The 22,982-nt window shown below is 39.1% G+C and overlaps 1 protein-coding gene across 1 annotated transcript in view; it reads right to left on the bottom strand.

Annotated features, from left to right (window-relative positions):
- LOC127644105 (phospholipid-transporting ATPase IH-like) overlaps positions 1-22,982 on the bottom strand; it is a 98,932-nt gene that overhangs the window by 14,204 nt on the left and 61,746 nt on the right. Inside the window, exons 17-25 of the mRNA XM_052127126.1 lie at positions 21,388-21,491; positions 18,648-18,829; positions 14,772-15,023; positions 13,218-13,398; positions 12,628-12,730; positions 12,371-12,516; positions 12,099-12,158; positions 11,101-11,228; positions 2,615-2,750 (exon numbers count right to left, since the gene is read on the bottom strand). Coding sequence (XP_051983086.1) covers positions 2,615-2,750; positions 11,101-11,228; positions 12,099-12,158; positions 12,371-12,516; positions 12,628-12,730; positions 13,218-13,398; positions 14,772-15,023; positions 18,648-18,829; positions 21,388-21,491 — 1,292 coding nt within the window. The remainder of the gene's footprint in view (positions 1-2,614; positions 2,751-11,100; positions 11,229-12,098; positions 12,159-12,370; positions 12,517-12,627; positions 12,731-13,217; positions 13,399-14,771; positions 15,024-18,647; positions 18,830-21,387; positions 21,492-22,982) is intronic.

Genomic DNA, 22,982 nt, shown 5'->3' with positions numbered 1-22,982 from the left:
TGTACCTCCTGGAAATGTTTATATGGCAATTTCATCTGGGAAAAATGCATACTGCATTAAACGTTTACATTTTTTAACGTGTTAATCAGTCAATTATTAATCAGAGAAATTAATGCATTAAATTTCCCAGCCCTAATATAAATACATGCATAGGAAATTCATCAAATTTCCTTAAAACATCTCCTGTAAATAAACACCCAGCAAAAAAAAGCTTGAACTGTAGCATTATATCATCATTTTCATAGTGCTGTAAAAGAAAGCACCTCTGCATCTTCCTAAATTGTTTTATGGAAATCATTAACAATGTCTTGAAGAGTTGGTGGTGTCATATACATTTTACATTTTTGTCCATAAAAGGCACATAAATTCATATTGAGCTTCGATGGTCCTTTAAAATGTTATAATGGTTTAAGCATTGCCATTTGGGCTCAATAAAACTACTGTCTGTGTTTTTTGCTCCTTTATTGTTTGCAGTCATGGCAAATGGCTGAGTTTAGACACAATGGATATCTGTTCTAGACCTTTCCTCTATCTGCCTGCTTTGTCAAAGACACAATGCAAAACAATATCAACTCCAGATAGAGCGCTCTTTATAAAATCACTGGCTCTTTACTTTTAAAAAGCATGATTCACAAAAGTCAACAAGCCATAACAAAACACGACTGAGTCAAAGACTCTATGGTACCAAATGGTTTTGGTGAACTATATAATGTCGACGAGTTGACATTTTTAAAAAACAAGCACGAGAACACAACGTTTTGAAGAAATGTGTTAAACTTACCTGGGTGAGCAATCAAAATGAAATTGGATGTTATAAAATCATGTCAAGGGCAAATGATATAAAAGGATATTGCCAAAATGAATCTTGCTAAAGTGAATCTCACTATTTTAGTTGAAAAAAAGAGAAACACAAATATGAAGTGCACAGTTTTACAGTTTTGTACTCAATCTGATAATGCTTAAATAACCCAAAATTAAAACGCCATCATATATTTCATCCAAACCCTTAAGATGTTTAATTTGTTACATGGAACACAAAATGAGTAATGTTGAAGTATGCACTGGACACTCTTTTTCATTTAATGGCAGTGAATGGGGACTCATCCCCAACATCATCAAAAGTTTCATAAAAGTAGCACATATGACTTGACTATATTCAAAACCCTCTGAAACATATGCTATATTTGAGATTTTAGTCAATTTTGCTCTCAAATAAATACTGAATGACTTTGAAAGTGTGGAATATAAAGCAAATATACTGTATATATTCCAAGAAAATCCCCCATTCACTTTCATTATTTAGAAAGTAGTGACCAATATATTAATCAACATGTATTATTTTGGGTCTAGTGAGTGGAGAAAGAAAGTCATCAAGGTTTGGAAAGACTTGATTAAATGATGACATAACTTTCATTTTTAGGCAAACTATTCCAAATCATTTATTCTAAAAATTCCAGTTCAGTTCCTACAGAATTCCACTTTGAAAGATTACTTGTAACTAAAACTTAAAACGTTTGAATAGATTCTCTTCCTTTCAACAAGTTCAATTAATTACTATAACCAAAGAAAGCACAATTATATTTTCTTGTTCCCTCATTTGCCCTTGCAGTGAGTCATGTGAGGATGGATGTGTATCCTACAGACCGAAGAGGATGAGTATGACAACACCTTTCCATCTCGGTGTTTTGCAAAAAACACAGTCGCAACGTGACACACGGGGACGGACACAAACTCCTACTCCATCACAAGATGATAGACATAGGAAGATGAATGTGGGGTGGGGAGGGAGGGTTGCTACTCTATACCTACAATGACTGGTCCTTTGGAACATGGGACACTAGGATGTCCTATGGTACTGTTTGGGAGCTACGATGGTAGTGAACGGTTAGCAGACACTATGTGAGTGAGAGAGGGTTTAGGGTGAGGAGGAGGAGGAGGGTAACAATAAAATTAAAACTAAAAATAGGATGAGAAACAGATAGGGACAGGCTTACCATCTGTGTGTTGGTGGCCATTAGCTGAAGAAAGGAAGAGAAGCAGAAAAAGAAAAGAAAGCCAAAAAAGGGAGAGGTAAGAAGGAGCATAGGAGGAAAAGAGAGAGGGAGACATACAGATAGAGAGAGAAAAACGAAAGATCAGAGGGAAAGGGAGGGTGGGGACAGGGGAGCAAGAAAGTAAAGAAATAATTAGGATGTTATAACTGAAAAAAGTAAATCAAACAGGTAAAAAACAATCCAAAAAGGTTACTATGATTTAACTTAATGGCACAGAGAAAGATGTCTGGTCTGACTGATTAACCCAGCATGCTGTGTTGCATAAATGAATGGAGGAGCACCTGTAATGACTTTAAACATTTCGCAAAGGAGGACAGACTAACGTCTGCAAGCTGGATCAAGACCACAGTTAACCACAAATGATGTACAGTACGTACTTTACAAGCACTGAAACCACTTTACCAAAAACAAGCAATGGCCACCCATTCAATCACTGTGATAGCTGTATTTGATTGAGAAAAACAAACTAAAGGCAAAACAACACAGCTGGTCAAGTCTATTAAAAAACACACAGACAAACTTTGAAAAGAAAACACTGGTTTAGACGGTGACTGTATTACCTGTCCATTGCTGGTGAAGGTCGTGTTGTCGAAAAGGAAGAAAGCACCAAAGAAGAAGACCATTGCATCAAAAACCCCAAGAAATGTCCAGTAGATGAAGATACGCCATCTTAGGAGGGAGTTCTTCGCAATATCTCTGCACAAATCAATATATTCCGAATAAATTGATTTATCTATTTTTAACTAGCCTTTAAAATTGCATTTTAGCTGCAGTGAGACTTCTCCACAACTCTTTACAACTTTACACAAGTACCTTACAATTATACAACAACTTTCCTGCATTGCGGTAGCTGCATCTTACACCGATCAGCCACAACATTAAAACCACCTGCCTAATATTGAGTAGCTCCCCCTTGTGCCGCCAAAACAGTGCCAATCCGCATCTCAGAATAGCATTCTCAGATGGTATATTTCTCACCACAATTGTACAGAGCGGTTATATGAGTTACCGTAGACTTTGTCAGTTTGAACAGTTTGGCTCTGTTGACCTCTCTCATTAACAAGGCATTTCCATCCAGAGCACCGATCCTCACTGGATGTTTTTTGTTTTTGGCACAATTCTGAGAAAATTCTAGAGACTGCTACATGTGAAAATCCTTGGAGATCAGCAGTTAAAGAAATGTTCAAACCAGCCTGTCTGGCACCAACAATTATCCATGCATCGTGTGGCAGCAGTGCAGTGTGTAAAATCATTCAGATACGGGTCAGGAGCATCAGTTAATGTTCACATCAACCATCAGAATGGGGGAAAAATGTGATCTTAGTTATTTAGACCGTGGCATGTTTGTTGGTGAAAGATGGGCTGGCAGTAAGTGAAACTCCAGTTGTATAGGCAATGCAATGCTTATACCGAGAACAAACCAACCCTCCAGCAGACAGCACAACACGAGGATGTGTTCTTGTGTTCAAAACAGCTAGATGGAGCACAAATCCAAACTTGGGGATCTCAAGAGATGTGTTTTTGTAAGTATTAAATTATGTTTAACTTCATACAGCGACCTAAAAATGGTATGTTTATGACACGACATAACCATACCTGTCAACACTCCCGGTCTCCCACCCCCTCTCCCGTTTTGTTATTTCTCCCGGGAAACTCACGTAATTTGTAAGGCCCAAACCTCGTTATATGAATAATCACATCACTATATTATTTCAAGGTTGTCCAGTTGCCAGATCTTGTATGAAACACATTCTACTCACACAATCGACACATCATACAAATTTCAACCCATTTGTGGCTTCAACCTGGCAACCTATGACCCAGCTGCTCTGCGCAGGTAGTAGACGCGGGAAGTTGAATCAAGCATCACTGGTAGATGGGTGGAGAAGACTCAGGTGGTGCTCCGGAGAAAAAAAAAAATCTCTCTCTCTCTCTCTCTATATATATATATACACTCACCTAAAGGATTATTAGGAACACCTGTTCAATTTCCCATTAATGCAATTATCTAATCAACCAATCACATGGCAGTTGCTTCAATGCATTTAGGGGTGTGGTCCTGGTCAAGACAATCTCCTGAACTCCAAACTGAATGTCAGAATGGGAAAGAAAGGTGATTTAAGCAATTTTGAGCGTGGCATGGTTGTTGGTGCCAGACGGGCCGGTCTGAGTATTTCACAATCTGCTCAGTTACTGGGATTTTCACGCACAACCATTTCTAGGGTTTACAAAGAATGGTGTGAAAAGGGAAAAACATCCAGTATGCGGCAGTCCTGTGGGCTGAAAATGCCTTGTTGATGCTAGAGGTCAGAGGAGAATGGGCCGACTGATTCAAGCTGATAGAAGAGCAACTTTGCCTGAAATAACCACTCCTTACAACCGAGGTATGCAGCAAAGCATTTGTGAAGCCACAACACGCACAACCTTGAGGCGGATGGGCTACAACAGCAGAAGACCGCACCGGGTACCACTCATCTCCACTACAAATAGGAAAAAGAGGCTATCATTTGCAAGAGCTCACCAAAATTGGACAGTTGAAGACTGGAAAAATGTTGCCTGGTCTGATGAGTCTCGATTTCTGTTGAGACATTCAGATGGTAGAGTCAGAATTTGGCGTAAACAGAATGAGAACATGGATCCATCATGCCTTGTTACCACTGTGCAGGCTGGTGGTGAAATGGTGTGGGGGATGTTTTCTTGGCACACTTTAGGCCCCTTAGTGCCAATTGGGCATCGTTTAAATGCCACGGCCTACCTGAGCATTGTTTCTGACCATGTCCATCCCTTTATGGCCACCATGTACCCATCCTCTGATGGCTACTTCCAGCAGGATAATGCACCATGTCACAAAGCTCGAATCATTTCAAATTGGTTTCTTGAACATGACAATGAGTTCACTGTACTAAAATGGCCCCCACAGTCACCAGATCTCAACCCAATAGAGCATCTTTGGGATGTGGTGGAACGGAGCTTCGTGCCCTGGATGTGCATCCCACAAATCTCCATCAACTGCAAGATGCTATCCTATCAATATGGGCCAACATTTCTAAAGAATGCTTTCAGAACCTTGTTGAATCAATGCCACGTAGAATTAAGGCAGTTCTGAAGGCGAAAGGGGGTCAAACACAGTATTAGTATGGTGTTCCTAATAATCCTTTAGGTGAGTGTATATATATATACACATGGAAGTTTAACAACAGCTGAACGGAAAAATTTAATTTCATATCTCGAAGCCATATCGACAATGCCCACGCCTTTTGCAAAGTGTGTCGCACTGATTTTAATATCGGACATGGTGGGAAAAATGACGTTACTAAGCACATTAAATCACAGCGGCACAGTTTGTCTTTAGTCTGCCCCTGCCATCCAGGACATTTTCACTTAGGGGTGTACTCACTTTTGTTGCCAGCGGTTTAGATATTAATGGCTGTGTTGAGTTATTTTGAGGGGACAGCTGATTTACACTGTTATACAAGCTGTACACTCACTACTTTACATTGCAGCAAAGTGTCATTTCTTCAGTGTTGTCACATGAAAATATATAAATCAAATATTTACAAAAATGTGAGATACTGTATAGATATATATATATGAATATTTTTATATATAATGTATTATTTAAATATAACTATTTTCATCATTATATATTAATATAATATATTTCATCATTATGTATTAAATTATTGTTATCTGAGGGGCTTTCTCAGCAAATATTTACATATAAATTTGATTAATTAATCGGCTCACCATGTAATTAATTTGATTAAAAAATGTTAATCGATTAATAGCGATTTATTTTTTATTAGAATTTTTTTTTTTAAGGAAAATTGAGCCCATTTTTGTTCAAATTTGGAATGTGAACAGTTCTTATGACAATTAAACACATTTTTCTCAATACACATGATACAAACATTTCACTGTAAGATGATATAGTTATTTGTAAGTGGTTATACAAAAAACAACAGTTCCAAACAAAAATGACATTTGGATGGAGCTGATGTCAACTGAAAATAATATTTAAGACAAAAAAAAAAATAACAATCAAAGATTGCAACATAAAAATACAACGTCAGCACTTTTCTACTGAGAATATCCTTGGATTGCAACAAGGTTCTGCGGTTTGTCAATAATGAATTCTGTGTATATGTCTTGAACAAGCAATGTAGAAAAATAGAGGAAAAAAAATGCTGTGTCAGGGCATTTGGTGAAAAAATATATAGCGGTTCTGACAATATATCTGCCCACAGCTGTGTGGAAATTGAGTTTATTATAAGGGCATGGGCGGATATGTTTGCCAAAAGCTGATTGAACTGTCCAATTATTGCCGGGCTATGTTTGTGCACCCATGTGATGAAGTGAGAATATCTAAAGGTATGGGACAAACAAATGACTATTAGGCAACATGTACAGTATATCATCTCGGTTACGTACGTAACGTGCGCTCACAGAGACGAAGGAACGAGACATTGCGTCCTGCTGATGCATATAGGGAGTGTCCTTCTAAAAGACCTCTACAATAATGCCGATTCTAATATTGGCTATGGTGCTTGAGCCCTGTCCTTTAGGCACGAAGCTGCCTGCTATAAAAGCAGGCGCGCCAACAACATTCTTCACAATTTTCTGACTGAGGGACAAAGAGCGCATCACTCGCACCTCAAAGAACTCTGAGTCTGTAGTGCGGCCAGCTTACGCAATGTCTCGTTCGATTCATTTCAGGGAATCGAGGTACGTACGTAACTGAGATGTTCCCTTATGACTTAGTACACTTGACATTGCGTCCTGCTAATGCATATGGGGAACATAGTCCCATCATGCCGCACTACCAATAACCTTCCAGAGAGGAAGCATGATGCTGCAGTCCCACTGGACGGCGACAACAAGTGAGTGACCCTCATGTTGGGCCAGGCGGGGAACACTCCAAATGGATATATGAACTATAGTCATATAGTATGAATTAACCCCTTCATGAACCCAGTCGGGAAGGACTTTTTTCTTATAATGAATGTGCTTGTGATTTTATGGGAAATTACAATGGCCTGAATGCAAGTGGTTGTGAAAAATGATGGGGGAGCCAGTCCTTAAAAGGAGGAGCATAAGTATATGTTTGGCCAATGAAAAAACAAGTGCTCTAAACAGAGAGGACTTGCAAAGAGAGAGACGTTATATCTAGGTTGTAAATCCTTGCGAATGTGTTTTGAGAAAACCATCATGCTTCAAAAGACACACCGTTTGTCTATAGGAGGCCATACATCTAGTTGAGTGTGGGCAAATCTTAACCTCCGTCTCGTAAGCCAAGGCAATCGCATCAATGATCTAGTGAGAAAGTAAATCACCGACCTCTTTTACTGAGGCCAGGGCCAGCAGTAATGCCGTCTTAATAGAGAGCAAAAGCAAATCAACAGAGTCCAATGGCTCGAAGGGGGGCATACGAGCGCTTTTAGGACCAAAGTTAGATCCCAAGTCGGGACTGTAGCCGGCCAAGTGGGATTTAACCATCTTGCTCCTCTAAGAAACGTATGATTAAATCATGTTTGCCTATAGTGGCACCGGCTTCAGGTGCATGATACTCAGATATAGTCATCACATAAACTTTGAGCATTGATGGAGTGAGTCCTGCGTGCAGTCGTTCTTAGAATTTCAGGTATGGGCAGTTCACTGGGTCTTTGCCATGTGAAAGACACCAATCAGTGAACACATTCCATTTTAGTGCATAGAGGCCCCTCGTGGATGGCGCGCTGGCCAGTAAAATGGTGTCCATAACTAAATGCGTCAGTTCTGGCGTGTTTAGCGTGCTCCCTTCAGGGGCCGCACATGCAGGTTCCACAGCTTGGGCCGGGGATGCCAGATTGTGCCTTGCGCCTGAGAGAGGAGACACCTCCTCAGTGCTATTTCCCAACCGTCCAAAAATGTCTATAATTTCTGGAACCCATGACTGATTGGTCCATTTCAGTGCAAACAATAGAATCGTTTCCTTATCCTCTCGGACTTTGCATATGACATGGTGAAGGAGGCACACCAGGGGAAATGCATATTTGCATTTCGCCGGCCATTTGTGGGCCATTGTGTTTGCTCCCAGCGGGGCTTGGGACTTTGATTACCAGAGGGGACAGTGAGTGTTCTCCACAGAGGACAATCTGAGGATTAAGTCTCCATTCGCTCAGTATTACTCCTTGTCGTGACAATAGGTCCGCACCATAATTCAGACGTCCTGGGACATATGTTGCTCTCAGGGAAATGAGATGCCGCATCAGTCTCATCAATGGTGCCCATGGTGCTAAGCATGTCATGGCACATTGTGCTTGAGCCAGCACTGAAGAGGTCTTATGTGAAATAGTCATAATGGAATGAAGGTGGATGCCACCACCATAAACCCCAATGCTTTTTGAAACAACCTCAGTGGGAAGTGTTCTCCCCAGTCCGAACTGAGACAGACGCTGTAGAATGGCCTGAACGTGCTCGCTTGTGAGGTGCCCACCCATGGAGTCGAGGCGGACTCCCAAAAAGGAGATTTGTTAGCTGGGGGAGAGCGTGCTCTTTGCCCAGTATACATTGAGGACCAAGCTGTTGCTGGCATAACAGCAACAGAGAGAGAGAGCCGCATCAATGCACTTTGTGAACATGCGAGGAGCCAGAGACTGTCCGAAAGGCAGGATTTTGAATTGATACGATGTTCACTCGAACGCAAATCTCAAAAACATCATGTCATGTTGAACAATTTGGACATGAAAGTACACATCTTTCAGATCTATCAATGCAAACCAATCATGTGGGTGAAAGTGCGATAAGATCCGTTTCTGTGTAATCACTTTGCAAGTGTGTGATTCTAATGTCTCAGATCTAGGATTGCCCGAAGCCTGCCGTCTTTCTTTGGGACAAGAATGTAACGGCTGTTAAACCCTTTTCGGGTTTGACAATTTGGAACAACCTCTATCATGCTTTTTTGTGTGTATTTCGGCTCGTAACACTGGTGCATTTTCAGACTAAACCGTGGAAGACAGAACGCTGTTGAAATGGGTTGGCAGACATGCAAATTGGATCGTATACCAATGTTCGATTATTTTTAGCACCCAATCTGAAATACTCGTAAGGGCTTGCCACGCATCCGCATAATGGGACAGAGGGCAATTAGGTTTGTTCATTGTGCAAGATAATGCGCCACTCGCTAGTGGAAAGCGGTTGAACACAATGTTTGGGCTTTAAAGAGGAAAATAGCTCTTCATTGAGATCCACAGAGCTGGTGTGAGCATCTTGTGCATGTGCTACGAGCACTTTTTTTAGCATTTCGTGCTTATATTTGAATGTGAGACACAGAAACAACATTTTGAAGAATATTGTGAACAGCAGTATTCTTTTCCCAACAAACAGTGTTGTGTTTCTCCAATCAGGACTTCTTCTGAGCAGATATGGAGGGAACAGCAAGCTCTGCATTCCACTTCAAAGGGCTGTGCCCAGGCAGCAGGCATGGGGCTTTTAGCCAGGTGCTGGCCCGAAACGGAGCGGGAGCAAACCGGTTGTGAGGTATTACTCCGTTTCTGCATAAAGTGTCTCATAGCCTGCAAGTGTTGCTTAGTCATGACGTAATGCTTGGCAAATGTATCCACAGAGCTGCTGAAGCGGCTGGAGACACTGGAGCATCCAACAGAGTGGCTTTTTCCTTGTCAAGCATTTCCATGAGGGTCAGCCAGACGTGTTGATTCAGAACCACCAGGATGCTTACTGACTTGCCAATGGCCTGTGCAGTGACTTTTGTGACATGTAGTGCTAAGTCCATAGCAGTGCGGAGCTCTTTGAATGTCTCTGGATCATAGCCTTGCTCATCCATTTGCTTGAGGAGAATGGCTAGAAAGATCTAGAGCACCGCCATTGTATGGAGTGCTGAACCAGCTTGGCCCACCGCAGAGTATGCTCTTCCAAGTAGTGCTGACGTCAGTTGGCACGGCTTGGAAGGATGAACGGGGTGTGAATTCCACGTCCTGCTACTTGCAGGGCTGTGGTGTGCCGCTACCGCCTCCTCCACATGGGGTAGTTGGGCATAACCCTTTTCTTCCCCATGATCCACATTAGGATGGAATCGTTGCACGGGCGAGCTGAATAGGGCACGTGACAGGATTTTGACAGTTCATTAGAGTGGGGCAGATCTGTGGAATGCGGCCGCTTGATGACATCTGGACTGCAGGAACCATTCATCAAGGTGAGATTAAACAGGTTCCTCTGGAGGAGACCAGTCGAGATCAAGCTCTACATCCGCCCTTGAAAGGACGTTACGTATCTCCTGGTCAGTGGCGCATGCACGCTCCTCGCCCTCGCTGGGGAAGGGACAGTGGCATCATCCACTGACCACTCGCCAGATGCAACGAGAGACATGACATTGTCATCATCCCCAGCATCAGAACCACCTAACAAGATGAGGCCATGCACTCCTACAGAGGGAAGGAGCTTGTCACGCACATAATGTATCGGCATAGAAGTGTTACATGGAGATTGAGGGGGTTGCGTGGTGTTTGCCGGCATGAGGGCGTGGGAGGCCGAATCGTCTCCTCAGAACAAGGGCAATTCGCGAGCGAAGCGTTTTGAAACTCATGCCCTCACACTGAGGGCAGTCTGTCTCCATGAGCACTGACTCTGCGGAGGCATGGCCCAGACATGGACATCAAACATTAAATGTCAAACAGTGACATAGTATGGCTTGTCTGAGTGTGTGTGTGTCTGTCGTGCAAAAAGGAGGCCAAGTTAGTATAAAAAGTTGGCGTGTAGACAGAGATTTATCAGCAAGCCTTAAAGAGGGACCCAGAGATAGAAAGATAGATCCTGAAATATCTTCCCCGTGCACGTGATGAAGTTTATGACATGTAATTTAGGATCTGAAAATGTATTCCTTTAAAACTTAGTCCAAAGCAAAATAAGAATGATAAAATTGCTATTATATACATGTATACCACATCACCAAATTATCAGAGGAGATACACTTTTGCATGAGAGATCATGTTATAATATACCCACAGGAACAGGTGATGAGGTTGTTGGTGACAACCTGAGCTGGCCTCACCTGTAGAGAAAAGGGTCCCGTTTGAGGATATCCATGTTAATGTGCTGCTCCATCAAGCTGTACAGGAGGATGGGTAATGACGTGAAGCTGATATTGTACAAGGTCAGATATGCCGTGTCATACAGTGGCTGCAGGGGGAAAAACAATTGGACTCACTTTACATTAGGTGTCTTTAACTACTATGCACTTAAGTATTTAATACAAAGTACGTATATTATGTACATGAATGATATTGCATTGTACTTTCAGTTAAAATGCCTGCGTTTAATTACATCTGTAGTTACACTGTTAAGCTTAGCCCTAAACCTAACCCAATCCTTACCCTAAACCCTAATCACTAAACCCTGACCCTACTCCTAAACTTACCTGTACAGCCAACCTTAGTAGCAGTAAATTTGAATCTTGTGAATTTTGCAGAACAACATGTAGTTACACAATAAATACATTGCATTGTATGTATTTTAATGTTAGTACATAGTCAGTACATGCAACTTTTTCTGTGTTAAAATACTACATTATATCCCAGATTAATATGTAGAGAAAACTATGAGTATTCCATTCATAGGTACATTTTCTCAAAAACCGTAAACACTGTTTATGTTGCCCTATGAAAACTGTTTGTTTTGAGTGACCTGGCCCAACAACATTACTCAAATAATGGCGTGAGTTGAGGTGGGACTATCTCTTTGTTTGACCAACAGAAGAGAGGGGTTGTTCCATTTGATGAACTTACATATCTCCAGCTTTAAAGACAACTAATATATAAAGTGGGAACAAACAGTTAAATATATATAAAAAAATGTCTTTCAATCCCTAATTATTACTAAGGCCAAACGCGTGTATAGCGCCTTTCACAACACACATCGTTTCAAAGCAGCTTTACAGAAGATCAGGCATTAACAGACGATAAAACTGTAATGTCTATAATGTCGATGAATCAACACTGTGTAAAATCTAATGGTGATAAACCTTGATATATTTTCAGAACCTGTGCTTACCTGCTGAGAGTAGCCACAGAAGAACTGATAGAGAAACTGAGGGAAGATAAAGCACACATTCTGTGGAGAAAAACAAAACAAAAAAACTGATTCTCAGTACCTGTTTGAGTATTCTGTGGCTATAAATTGCACTGCATTAGAGTTGCACTAAACAAGATTGTTTTGTGATTTGGTCAGAACTCCTGGGAAAAATAACCATCACACAGATTTATTTTTTTTCAACAATAGAAAAACTAAATAAACCAATTTGAATAATCTGAAATGGGACTGACCTTATAGAAGAAGTACTGGACCAGCTCAGCGATTCTTATGTAATAGTAGTGCCCGTGAACCAGCAGCATCTTCTTCAGGTGTTTGAACTTAGTAATTGCATAGTCACTGTTACGGGCCGCCTGACGCCCCTCTTTACCCATGATCCCTAATGCAGAATAATCCTTCATTAAAGAACCATGTAACGAACATCCGTTTTTTGTTGTATTGTTATATTAAATAAATCTTGTTGAATACGTCAAACATTGTCATTGTCTACCTATGCCCACGTGAGCTTCAAGGATCATGCTGACATCATTGGCACCGTCTCCAATGGCCAGCGTGATTGGGTGTTCTTTTGATGCTTTTATCATTTTAACAATCTGAAAGAACGGGTTCATTTCCACAGGTCATATCAGAACAACTGAGCAATTATATTATTAATCAGGAATGTGAATGAGGGCACATGATAATCTTAAGGGCTCCAATTGTCTACCTTTCCTGAACTGATCTAACACTAACATCAATTTGGCTTATAGTGCATATGGATGATGCAGGATTTTACAATCTGTTTGCTTTGATGACATTGAGAATTCAATAACTGGCATGTAATACTGTGAGTTAAAGTACAATTCTCTCAGTTCTTGACTTTATAGCCTCTAGTCGCCCAACAGGCTGATTGACAGGTTTAGTGTGTTGTAAATGAAATGGAGGAAGAGAACAGTCACTTGTAACACTGATTGAGAGATCAGAATAATGGAATGAAAATGTCTGTAGAGCAGTATTTAAAAAGTTTGAAAACTTGATAATTTAATAATGTTAGGAAACAATTTCATGCCTATGTTCTTTGGCATTAAAGTGCTATATTACCTGTGCTTTTTGTAAGGGTGCCATACGACAGCAAAGGACTGCGCTGCAGTTTCTGCAGATTTCCAGGAAAATCTCCTTATAGTTTCCTCCACTGCTGGAACCTTCCTGTGTTGGCTTCAGTACAGCTGACAGTGTCGCCCCATCGATTATCAGACCGTAATCCTGGCAATCACCCGAGAGTCTGTGGGGACAGACATATGTGTGAAGTAGGGATATTAACGAATAATCGATTAATTGAGTTTATCGATAAAGTAATTTCAGCACAAATGCGTTCAGTAAACATGTCAGCAGATAATAACCGTCTATACAGTCATCCACCACTAGAAGGTGCACTGCATGTCACATCCTGTCAGCAACACAGAATAAAAAGCACAGATGTGCATCCTTCACTTCTTCAATCTAATCAGTTTCTTTATAGATTTACTGCACAGCTGTTTCAGCTGGAAAGAGTTTCTAGCTCTTTACCATGTACAGTTTACTATTGTTATTGATTACTAGATCCCCTTTTCTCCCAATTTGGTATGCCCATTTCCCACTACTTAGTAGGTCCTCGTGGTGGCACGGTTACTCAACTGAATCCAGGTGGCGGAGGACAAGTCTCCGTTACCTCCGCTTCTGAGCCAGTCAATCAGCACATCTTATCACGTGGCTCACCGTGCATGACTCCACGGAGACTCACAGCATGTGGAGGTTCATGCTAAACTCCTACACGCCCCATTGAGAGCGAGAGCCCCTAATAGCTACAACAAGGAGGTATACCGCATATGACTATACCCTCCTTAGCAACCGGGCCAATTTGATTGCTTAGGAGACCTGGATGGATTCACTCAACATGCCCTGGATTCGAACTCACGAGTCAATGTGTGTTAGTAAGCTTCAATACTCCCTGAGATACCCAGGCCCCATTATTGTTAATGATTAATACATTTTCATTCAATAACATTAACAATTGTCGGTTAAGAAAATGTCATAAAATTTGCAATCCCAGTGTGAAGGTACCTACACTCACTTGGCGATTTATTAGGAACACTATGGTCCTAACGTGGTCTTCTGCTGTTGAAGCCCATCCGCCTCACGGTTTGACGTGTTGAACATTCTGAGATGCTATTCTGCTCACTACAATTGTACAGAGTGGTTATCTGAGTTACCATAGCCTTTCTGTCAGTTCGAACCAGTCTGGCCATTCTCCATTTTTTGTTTTGGGCACCATTCTGAGTAAATTCTAGAGACTGTTGTGTGTGAAAATCCCAGGAGGTCAGCAGTTACAGAAATACTCAAACCAGCCCGTCTGGCACCAAAAATCATGCCATGGTTTGAGATCAAAATTTTCCCCATTCTGATGGTTGATGTGAACATTAACTGAAGCTCCTGACCCATATCTGCATGACTTTATGCACTGCACGGCTGCCACACAGTTGGCTGATTAGATAATCGCATGAATCAGTAGGTGAACAGGTGTTTCTAATAAATGCATAAATATAATAAAGTACTCTTAGTTTATATGTCTGTGTGTGTGTGTGTGTGTGTATACTGTGCCTATTCCCCTGCACCCACCCTGAGAAAGTGTCCCTGCTCATGCTGCCATGTTGTCTCAGGACGGTCCTGCTCAGATCAAACAGAACGTCGTGGAGACTCTGCTCTTCTGTCCTTTTGGTTGTTAGTTCCAGGATCTGTGTATTACGATGGAACAGCTTGCTGGCATAGCATGTGGCTGCTGCAGTCTCCATTTTGTCCCCTGTGAGGACCCATACCTTCATACCAGCCTTGTGCAGGGACTCAATCGTGTCTGCTGCTTTATCCTGAAGCCTGAAATAAAAAATGACAACAAAGAACATTTTATAAGCAGTTCATTTACACAATTAATGATTGTTCAATGCAGGTGCCAGTTTAATATCTCAAGTAATTTAACTTTTCGGTTTGCAATCAACTTTAGTTTATCTTGTCAGTACATAAAATATACAAAGTGACTATTGCACAGTTGCTAATTTGACAGCCCTACACAGCAAACAAGAAAAAAAAAATGACAATGTTGTTTTTGTTATGTAAAAAATTATTTTCTGAGAATATATTTTTAATTTAGTTCAGAATTAAGAAAAAAGTTACATAATTTTTACCCACTGGTGAATTTTAATTTTTTTTAAACCATACACCTTGCTAAATCTGGTTAGATTTCGGCTTTAAACAATAAAATAATGTCTACGAAAATAAGGCAAGTTATTTTCCCTGAAAAGTCTTACACCCTGTCTACACTGGACACGAGTGATGTTGCGTCACCTTAAGGGTACCTACACTGGATGCATTGGAACAAACATTCTAAACTGTTTATTTGTCTTGTTGGCAGTAGTGTCGCCAGCGGGTGCCCGCAAAATGGCCATTTACTGCTGGTGCAGCACGACACGCATCTGGTGTAGACAGGGTGTTAATCGTATCTTGTTTTAAGAGTGTTATTTTAATATTTGAATGATTAAAGGAATGTTCCAGTTCAAAACAAAGGTAAGCTCAATCGACAGCATTTGTGGCATAATGCTGAAAAAATTATTATTTGGAAAATACAAAAATGATGGTTACAGCAAGGCACTTACAGTGGAAGTGAATGGGCCCATAAATGTTAAAATACACACCGTTTCAAAAGAATAGCCACAAGATGTAAAACATTGTACGTATGTTTTAATGTTTATGGACTGGCTCCATTCAATTCCATTGTAACTGCCTTTCAGTAACCTCGATTTTTGCCTTTAAAAAAAAAACTAAAACAAAAAGGACGATAACTTCTTTCAATTCTGTTGATTGTGCTTAACTTGTATTGAACTTCGAACATTTCTTTAAGAAAACTATATTCCAGGGTAGAAGCAGCAGAATTCAGCACAACATTTAGCAGTCCTTTATGATTTATTCTTTATGCAGAACTGAACTAAAAGTTAATGGATGGTGCTGTGCATTTAATTATGAGTTCTAGAAAGACATGAATAGTTTTTATGAGTCGGAATCTCGTATTTATGGTAATTCCAACATGACGGAAACACACCATTAAAGTCTACATGAAATCAAAATTGACGTTATTTGCTTTCTTAATACACAAGCTCTATGTAGACATGAATGGTTTTTATATCAACGGTTTTATCATCGTTATGAAATGAAATGAAAATTGTACCTAACTGCATTCTTAATATATGTGTGTGTGTATATAAGTGAATGGTTTGTACAAGTTGGAATCTCAAAATTAAGGTCATTTCATCATGACACGAACGTACCATTAAAGTCTTCATGAAATCAAAATTGACCCTAATTGCTTTCTTAATACACAAGCTCTACAAAGACATAAAACGGTTCTTATAAGTAAAACGCTCATAATTATGGTAATTATAACATGACGCGAATGCGCCATTAAAGTCTTCATGAAATCAAAATTGACCCTAATTGCTTTCTTAATATATGAGTTCTACAAAGACGTGAACACTTTTTACAAGTTGGAATCTCATAATTACAGTAATTATGACAAGACGCAAATGCACCATTAAAGTCTACATGAAATCAAAATGTACACTATTTGCTATTTTAATAGATGTGTTCTACGAAGACGTTAACGTTTTTTACAAGTCGGAATCTCATAATTACGTTAATTCCGACATGACACGAACACGCCATCAAAGTCTACATGAAATCAAAATTGACCCTTTTTCCTTTGTTAATACATGTGAATACATTGCCTTACAATGAAAGATATATCTGTGCATGTAATTACAAAGAAAATTGTTTTTGTAACAATGTGTTTGGTCTCTATTGTTAACCAACAGTGAAATAGCTATTCAGGCATTGTTTGAGGCTACCCTTGTAGATAAAGCAGCCTTTCTAAATTAACTACAGTATCGTATACTGTACCTGCTCTACACAGTTCCTTGCATTCATGTCTGGTTCTATTCTTGAATGAAATGCCCACTTTTCAAGATCAAATTAATTCCAAATAGAATATTGAAAATTCCGAATATTGTAAACTAGTTGAATTTTCCATTTCGCTTGAAAATACAATTAAGCAAATGCCATTGCAAATGTTGATTTAACATAACATTTTCTATCCTGATTATCAGTTCCCTATCTGTATGCATAATCCTGTTACAAACAATCAAATTAGCTTCCTGTATATTTGTTCATAACACATGATCTTATTATGCCCTCTTGAAGACACAAACAGGCTGCTACCTACAGTGTGTGGCACTGATTTCATCTAATCAACACAGACTGGCAAAATAAGTGCCTGTCCAATAATCACTATTGGTTTTGCTCTGTCATATTCATTAAGAGAGTCAACACAGCTTGATGTGTTTATTTATAATGTTGAGTTGGACAGCCTCCATAAATGCATAAGCCAAACAGTAGTTCATCAGAACAGTGCCTGGCCACTGATTGATTCAAGTGGGGGTTTAATTACATTAGCTGCTCATTATCAGGCAACACTGGAGCCTAATGGATGGACTCTATTGATTGGCTTTGCAATTAACATTAACCCACAGTCATTCTGTCAGAGCCGGGGGTGCTCACGTGTGTTTGTATCGGACAGTGGGCCTTTAACTATTCTACACAGTTGTTGAGCCATTGTGGCCGATCGCAACCTTGGCATTCAGCCAGTTAAAAATCCAATATGAATATCACTAATGCACAGCAATGCTCAACTGCAGATCAACTACTTTATACCTTGTTTACTTGGGAAAATGCATGATGCATTTTATGAGCAACACTGGTAAATTTTAACTTGTTGATGCTTTTACTTGCAGCAACATAAAATCGCATTGAAAAGCTATATCTGATTTAGCAGGAAATGCATCTCTTGGACGTCACGGTTCTATATTTCGACAATATGGATTTTTCTTTTTATGCCGTGGTTGGCGAGAGTGAAAGAGAACAGGGCTTTAATGCTTAGTTCTGATTGGAAATCAGCATCTACAACAGTTGAATGACTGAATTTATGTTTATCTTTATCTTAAAAACCTTGATCTAAAGGCTTAAGATGAAATGCGTGAAATTAGATTTGGAGGCAGATATAAACTGTTAAATTTATGCACACTTTCATTTAACATACTTTTTGGAGAGAAGCCATTTCAATGTTGCCCACAGCAGGCAAAGACACAAATCAAATTGCAATATTCAAGTAGTGTTTTTACAAGTCGATTACTTAAAGCTGAACGAGTACTCGATTAATCAGTAAAATTTAGGTGAGAAAAGCAGTTTCAATGTTGCTCACAGCAGGCAAAGGCACATAGAAAAATCAAATTGCAATATTTGAGTAGTGTTTTTACTAGTTGAATTAAAACTGAATGAGTACTCGATTAATCGATTACTTGTGCACATCCCTTCTGGTTAATCAAACTCAAAACGGTATTTGGACATTAGGGGCTGTTACTCATTTTGATTGTGAGTCTTCAAACAGTGATTCACCTGTCTTCCACAGCCGTGGCTCCCAGCAGGATGAAATCCTTCTCGATGATATCATAAGCTTCAGCCAGTTTCCTGTCACGTTCATGCAAAGCCAGTTTGGCGCTGTTGAGGAGATGGCACACCTTCTCATACTCTTCATGAGTCAGCTTCTTATAAGCCACACAAAGAGTCCGTAAACCCTCCTATAAGTGAAAGATTTTAAACAAATGAGTCATCTTAGCATGCCAGCTCATACATTTGCAAAAAAAAAGCCAAGATTCAACACCACAATTCATTCTCAGTGCTAAAAAAACAAAAAAAAGTTGCACTGTAGCATTGACTGGATGTAACAAAATATAGGTCAAAATATAATGTTATACAGAATTGGTATTGTTTTTCTTTCTTCCTATTAAGGGGATAGTTCACCCATAAAAATGTATATTCTGTCACCTTCATGTTGTTCCAAACCTGATTTTTTTAAAGAGTGTTTACACTGCTTTTACATACCAGGTTATGTGCTATATTCCAGCTTTGAGTCTTGAATCAAACTGTGCTTCATGTGGTAACATCTTAATGAACTGATTTAAGACAAAAAATATTATTTAGGGTGCTTTCACATGAGCACTTTTGGTGCGTACATGTTCATGTGATCTCTGGTACGGTTTGCTGCTGATATGAACACAATAGTACCAAATCGTAGAAGTGAAGCGCTTGTGATGCCGTATAATTTGCTTCTTTGCAGGCATTTCTCATCCCTGCTTGTCTCCAAATAAACCCCTTAAGAGAGCAGCCCACATTCTTCACATCTCTTGCAATGCATCCACGGGCTCTTGGGTGACACACGCTAACATTCATTACATCATACTGTAGCACATTCAGTGCATCCATGGCAGACAAACACAAGTGTTGTTTCGTGCATGTAAAGTTTTGGTGGTAAATCCAAAGATCTGAATACTTTTATAACACAGTGAAGCTGCTGTTTTCTTGAGTTGTTACAAGTTCAAGCTCCTTAACACAATCTTCAGAACAATGACTTTATTGTGTCTTTCTCTACAGAAACCTTTTCTTCTGTGGCTGCCAAAGCTATGAATTAGCACTGATGCCAGTGCAACCAATTCCCGAACTAAAATGATATAATTCCTGACCCACATCTGTGAGTAGCACAATGAAGTAAAATCAAACTTCGTCAGTCTATGAGCTTATATTCATTTATGAATGGGCCAACATTATATAATTTTTCTATGTAAGACTTCTGATATATGCGATCAGTGTGCTTTGTATAACCCAAAACATTATAATATGGTTAACATTAGAATATGGATAGTTGACATGAAATATTTCGGGGAAATGTCATGTGGTGTGACCAGCGTCTGAAATTAAGGAGGGCAAAGGGCAAAAATGACACCAAAAGTGACAAAAATGTCCCTGCAATTCAAAATGTATGGGCAAAGAATTCTATACATTTGATTGAGAGAAATATGAGTTGTTGTTCATTTTAATTTTAAGGGTAAGAGGAAATAAATTCTTAATCTTGAGAGTTTGTATTTATAAAAGTATTTTACATAAACAGATTGGACATAGTTTGTTTTATAATATTAGAGCAAAACTGCCCTCTTAAAAGTCACAATGCCCCTGAAAATTAAATGAAGGGGACAAATTTGGCTCCTTAATTTAAAAGTTAATTACTGGGTGTGACATACAGTATATATCTATATATTTACCACATACTCTGTATACTTAAAGGAGTAGTTCACCCAAAAAGGAAAATTCTCTCATAATTTACTCTCTCATGCCATCCTTGCATTGTATGGATGTACAGCATACATCATACACATGACTTTTCTTGTTCTGCTGAACGCAAACAAAGCTTTTTAGAAGAATATCTTAGTGCTGTACATCCATACAATGCAAGTGAATGGTGATCAGAACTTTGAAGCTTCAAAAAGCACATAAAGGCAGCATAAAAGTAATCCATATGGTTTAAGTGACTGCAACAATATGATAGGTGTGGGAGAGAAACAGATCAATATTTAAGTCCTTTTTTACAAAACATTCTCCTCCCCACCCAGCAGGTGGCGATATGCACAAAGAGTGCAAATTGCCAAAAACAAAAGAAGAAGAATGTAAAAAGTGAAAGTGGAGATTTAAGTGGACTGGAGCATATGGATTGCTTTTATGCTGCATTTATATGCTTTTTGGACCTTCAAATTTCTAACTATCATTCACTTGCATTGAATGGACCTTCAGAGCCTAAATATTCTTCTAAAATCTATGTGTTCTGCAGAAGAAACAAAGTCATACACATCTGGGATGGCATGAGGAGTAAATGATGAGATAATTTTCATTTTTGGTGAATTACTTTAAACACCATTTTGCAAATTATGTTATAATTATTATGCATGCATCTTTTATGACCTCATTAAATGAGAGACTACATGGATTATTTGTACTTTTATTTTACCATCATTACTGTTATAAAACATAATGAGATCAGGGTTGGGCTGCTGTTAAGAAACATCAACAAAATAAAAAATGTATTGTCTTTCTTCTTTCTGTTTTTCTTTCTTTCTCAGGAATGCTATGTACTTTCCTCAGGTACGTTCACACTAACTGCTCTCTGTGAGGATGACATTAACTCAAGCACACACATTTCAGAGCACCTTTTTTCCCACCAATATCTGCAAAGGTGCTTTTGTGGCCTATAAATAGCACTGCTAAAATAAGAAAGTAGAAGATGAAGATGTTTCCAATTTCTGCTCACCACAGCGTTGAGCTCTACTCGCGCTCTGACCTGCTCCACCTTCCCAGAAACCACTCGTGGGAAAATCGAGGAATCTGCGCCTTTACAGAATAAGTAGTACTCTCCTGGAACAAACAAACAATTACGATAAACACAGAAAAGTGTAATCGACAAGACATGGCAAACAATTAAACCTGTATGTCATGCTTACAAATCAGGAAATAATTCATAGTAATAGTAATAAATCCATTAAATCAATCTATTTATTGGCAATTTTTTCTTAATTCACCATTTTAACATTTCCAGCGGCAAGTGATTTGTCTGTCCACACTGAGTGGCAAAATGCTGCGCAAAGAGGAACAATAACAAATGATCGGAACATAGTTACATTTCTCATATACTGTTATGAGGAGTGGGATTTTGGACCAGTGAGATTTCATTGTGGGAGGGGCTACAAAGCGATCAACAAAAACGTCCCCTCGTTTGTCACGTGAGACTGTTAAGGTTAAAAATATGGATTTATAATCATCGCTTGTCCATCACTTAAAACCAAAATGTACCCTATTTACTTTCTTAATACACGTTCCTGTACTTTAAATTAGCATATCAGTTATAATGTTAGTTTGTGACTGATTGTATTCATAAATCCTCTGATTGCCACTAAAATTAGAAGTGTAGTTATTCGGTTTATCACTTTGTGACTATATGTGTTAAGGAACCTTACAGATGTCTAAATCTAGCTCTTACACTGACCCATTTGCTTTAACTGGTCTCTCCATTTGGGCAAACATGGTAACTCAGAAGCATCCAGTTACAGCCACTTGCAGTTCTAGAATGTGTATGCATGTTTTACATAAAGTAATAATAATAATAACTAATAATTAACTTTATATAAAAACAATAGGAGTCTATAGTGCTGTACGTCCTCATTTAGATGGCTGGATAAATGTGTGTCTGTGTGTGTGTGTGTGTGTGTGTGTGTGTGTGTGTGTGTGTGTGTGCGTGCGTGTGTTCTTCACTACAGTTTGGGCACAATTCTGACCTATCTGAAAGCTATGACAATATGTAGGGGTGTCTTCAATTAGAAAATAAATTCATAAAGCAAATACTGTTTTTCGAAAATGTTTGAAAAAGATTTACACAACGTACAAAATAAGCAACAAAAAATAAAACAAAACGTATTATTTTAGGCCACGCCCACTTTTTCAGATAAAAGTGATTTTTCTGAAAAAGTGACATTTCACTGGCATTTCCTCTAATGCAAATGTAGACTTTCAAAACACTTTCTCGTACTGCATATTTTGGAAAATGATGAAGCTAGGAAATGAAAAGCGTTTTCAACCAAAAACTTCAGTATAGACATGGCCATAAAGGGACAGTTAATCTAAAAAATTTTAATTCTCATAATTTCTCTGACTTTCTTTCTTCTGCAGAACAACTTTGAAGGTCCAAAAAGCACATAAAGGCAGCATAAAAGTAAACCAAACAAATAACTCTTCAGAGGCTATATTATAGGTGTGGGTGAGAAAAATATATATTTTTTATGAATATTTAAGAATGTATATAAATTCTCCTCCCTGCCCAGTAGGTGGCGTTATGCATGAAGAATGTGAAAT

Source organism: Xyrauchen texanus, chromosome 5 (genome assembly GCF_025860055.1).
Source record: "Xyrauchen texanus isolate HMW12.3.18 chromosome 5, RBS_HiC_50CHRs, whole genome shotgun sequence".
Classification (NCBI taxonomy): domain Eukaryota; kingdom Metazoa; phylum Chordata; class Actinopteri; order Cypriniformes; family Catostomidae; genus Xyrauchen; species Xyrauchen texanus.
Note: the sequence above shows the minus strand (reverse complement) of the source record. Positions and strands in the feature narration are given on the sequence as shown.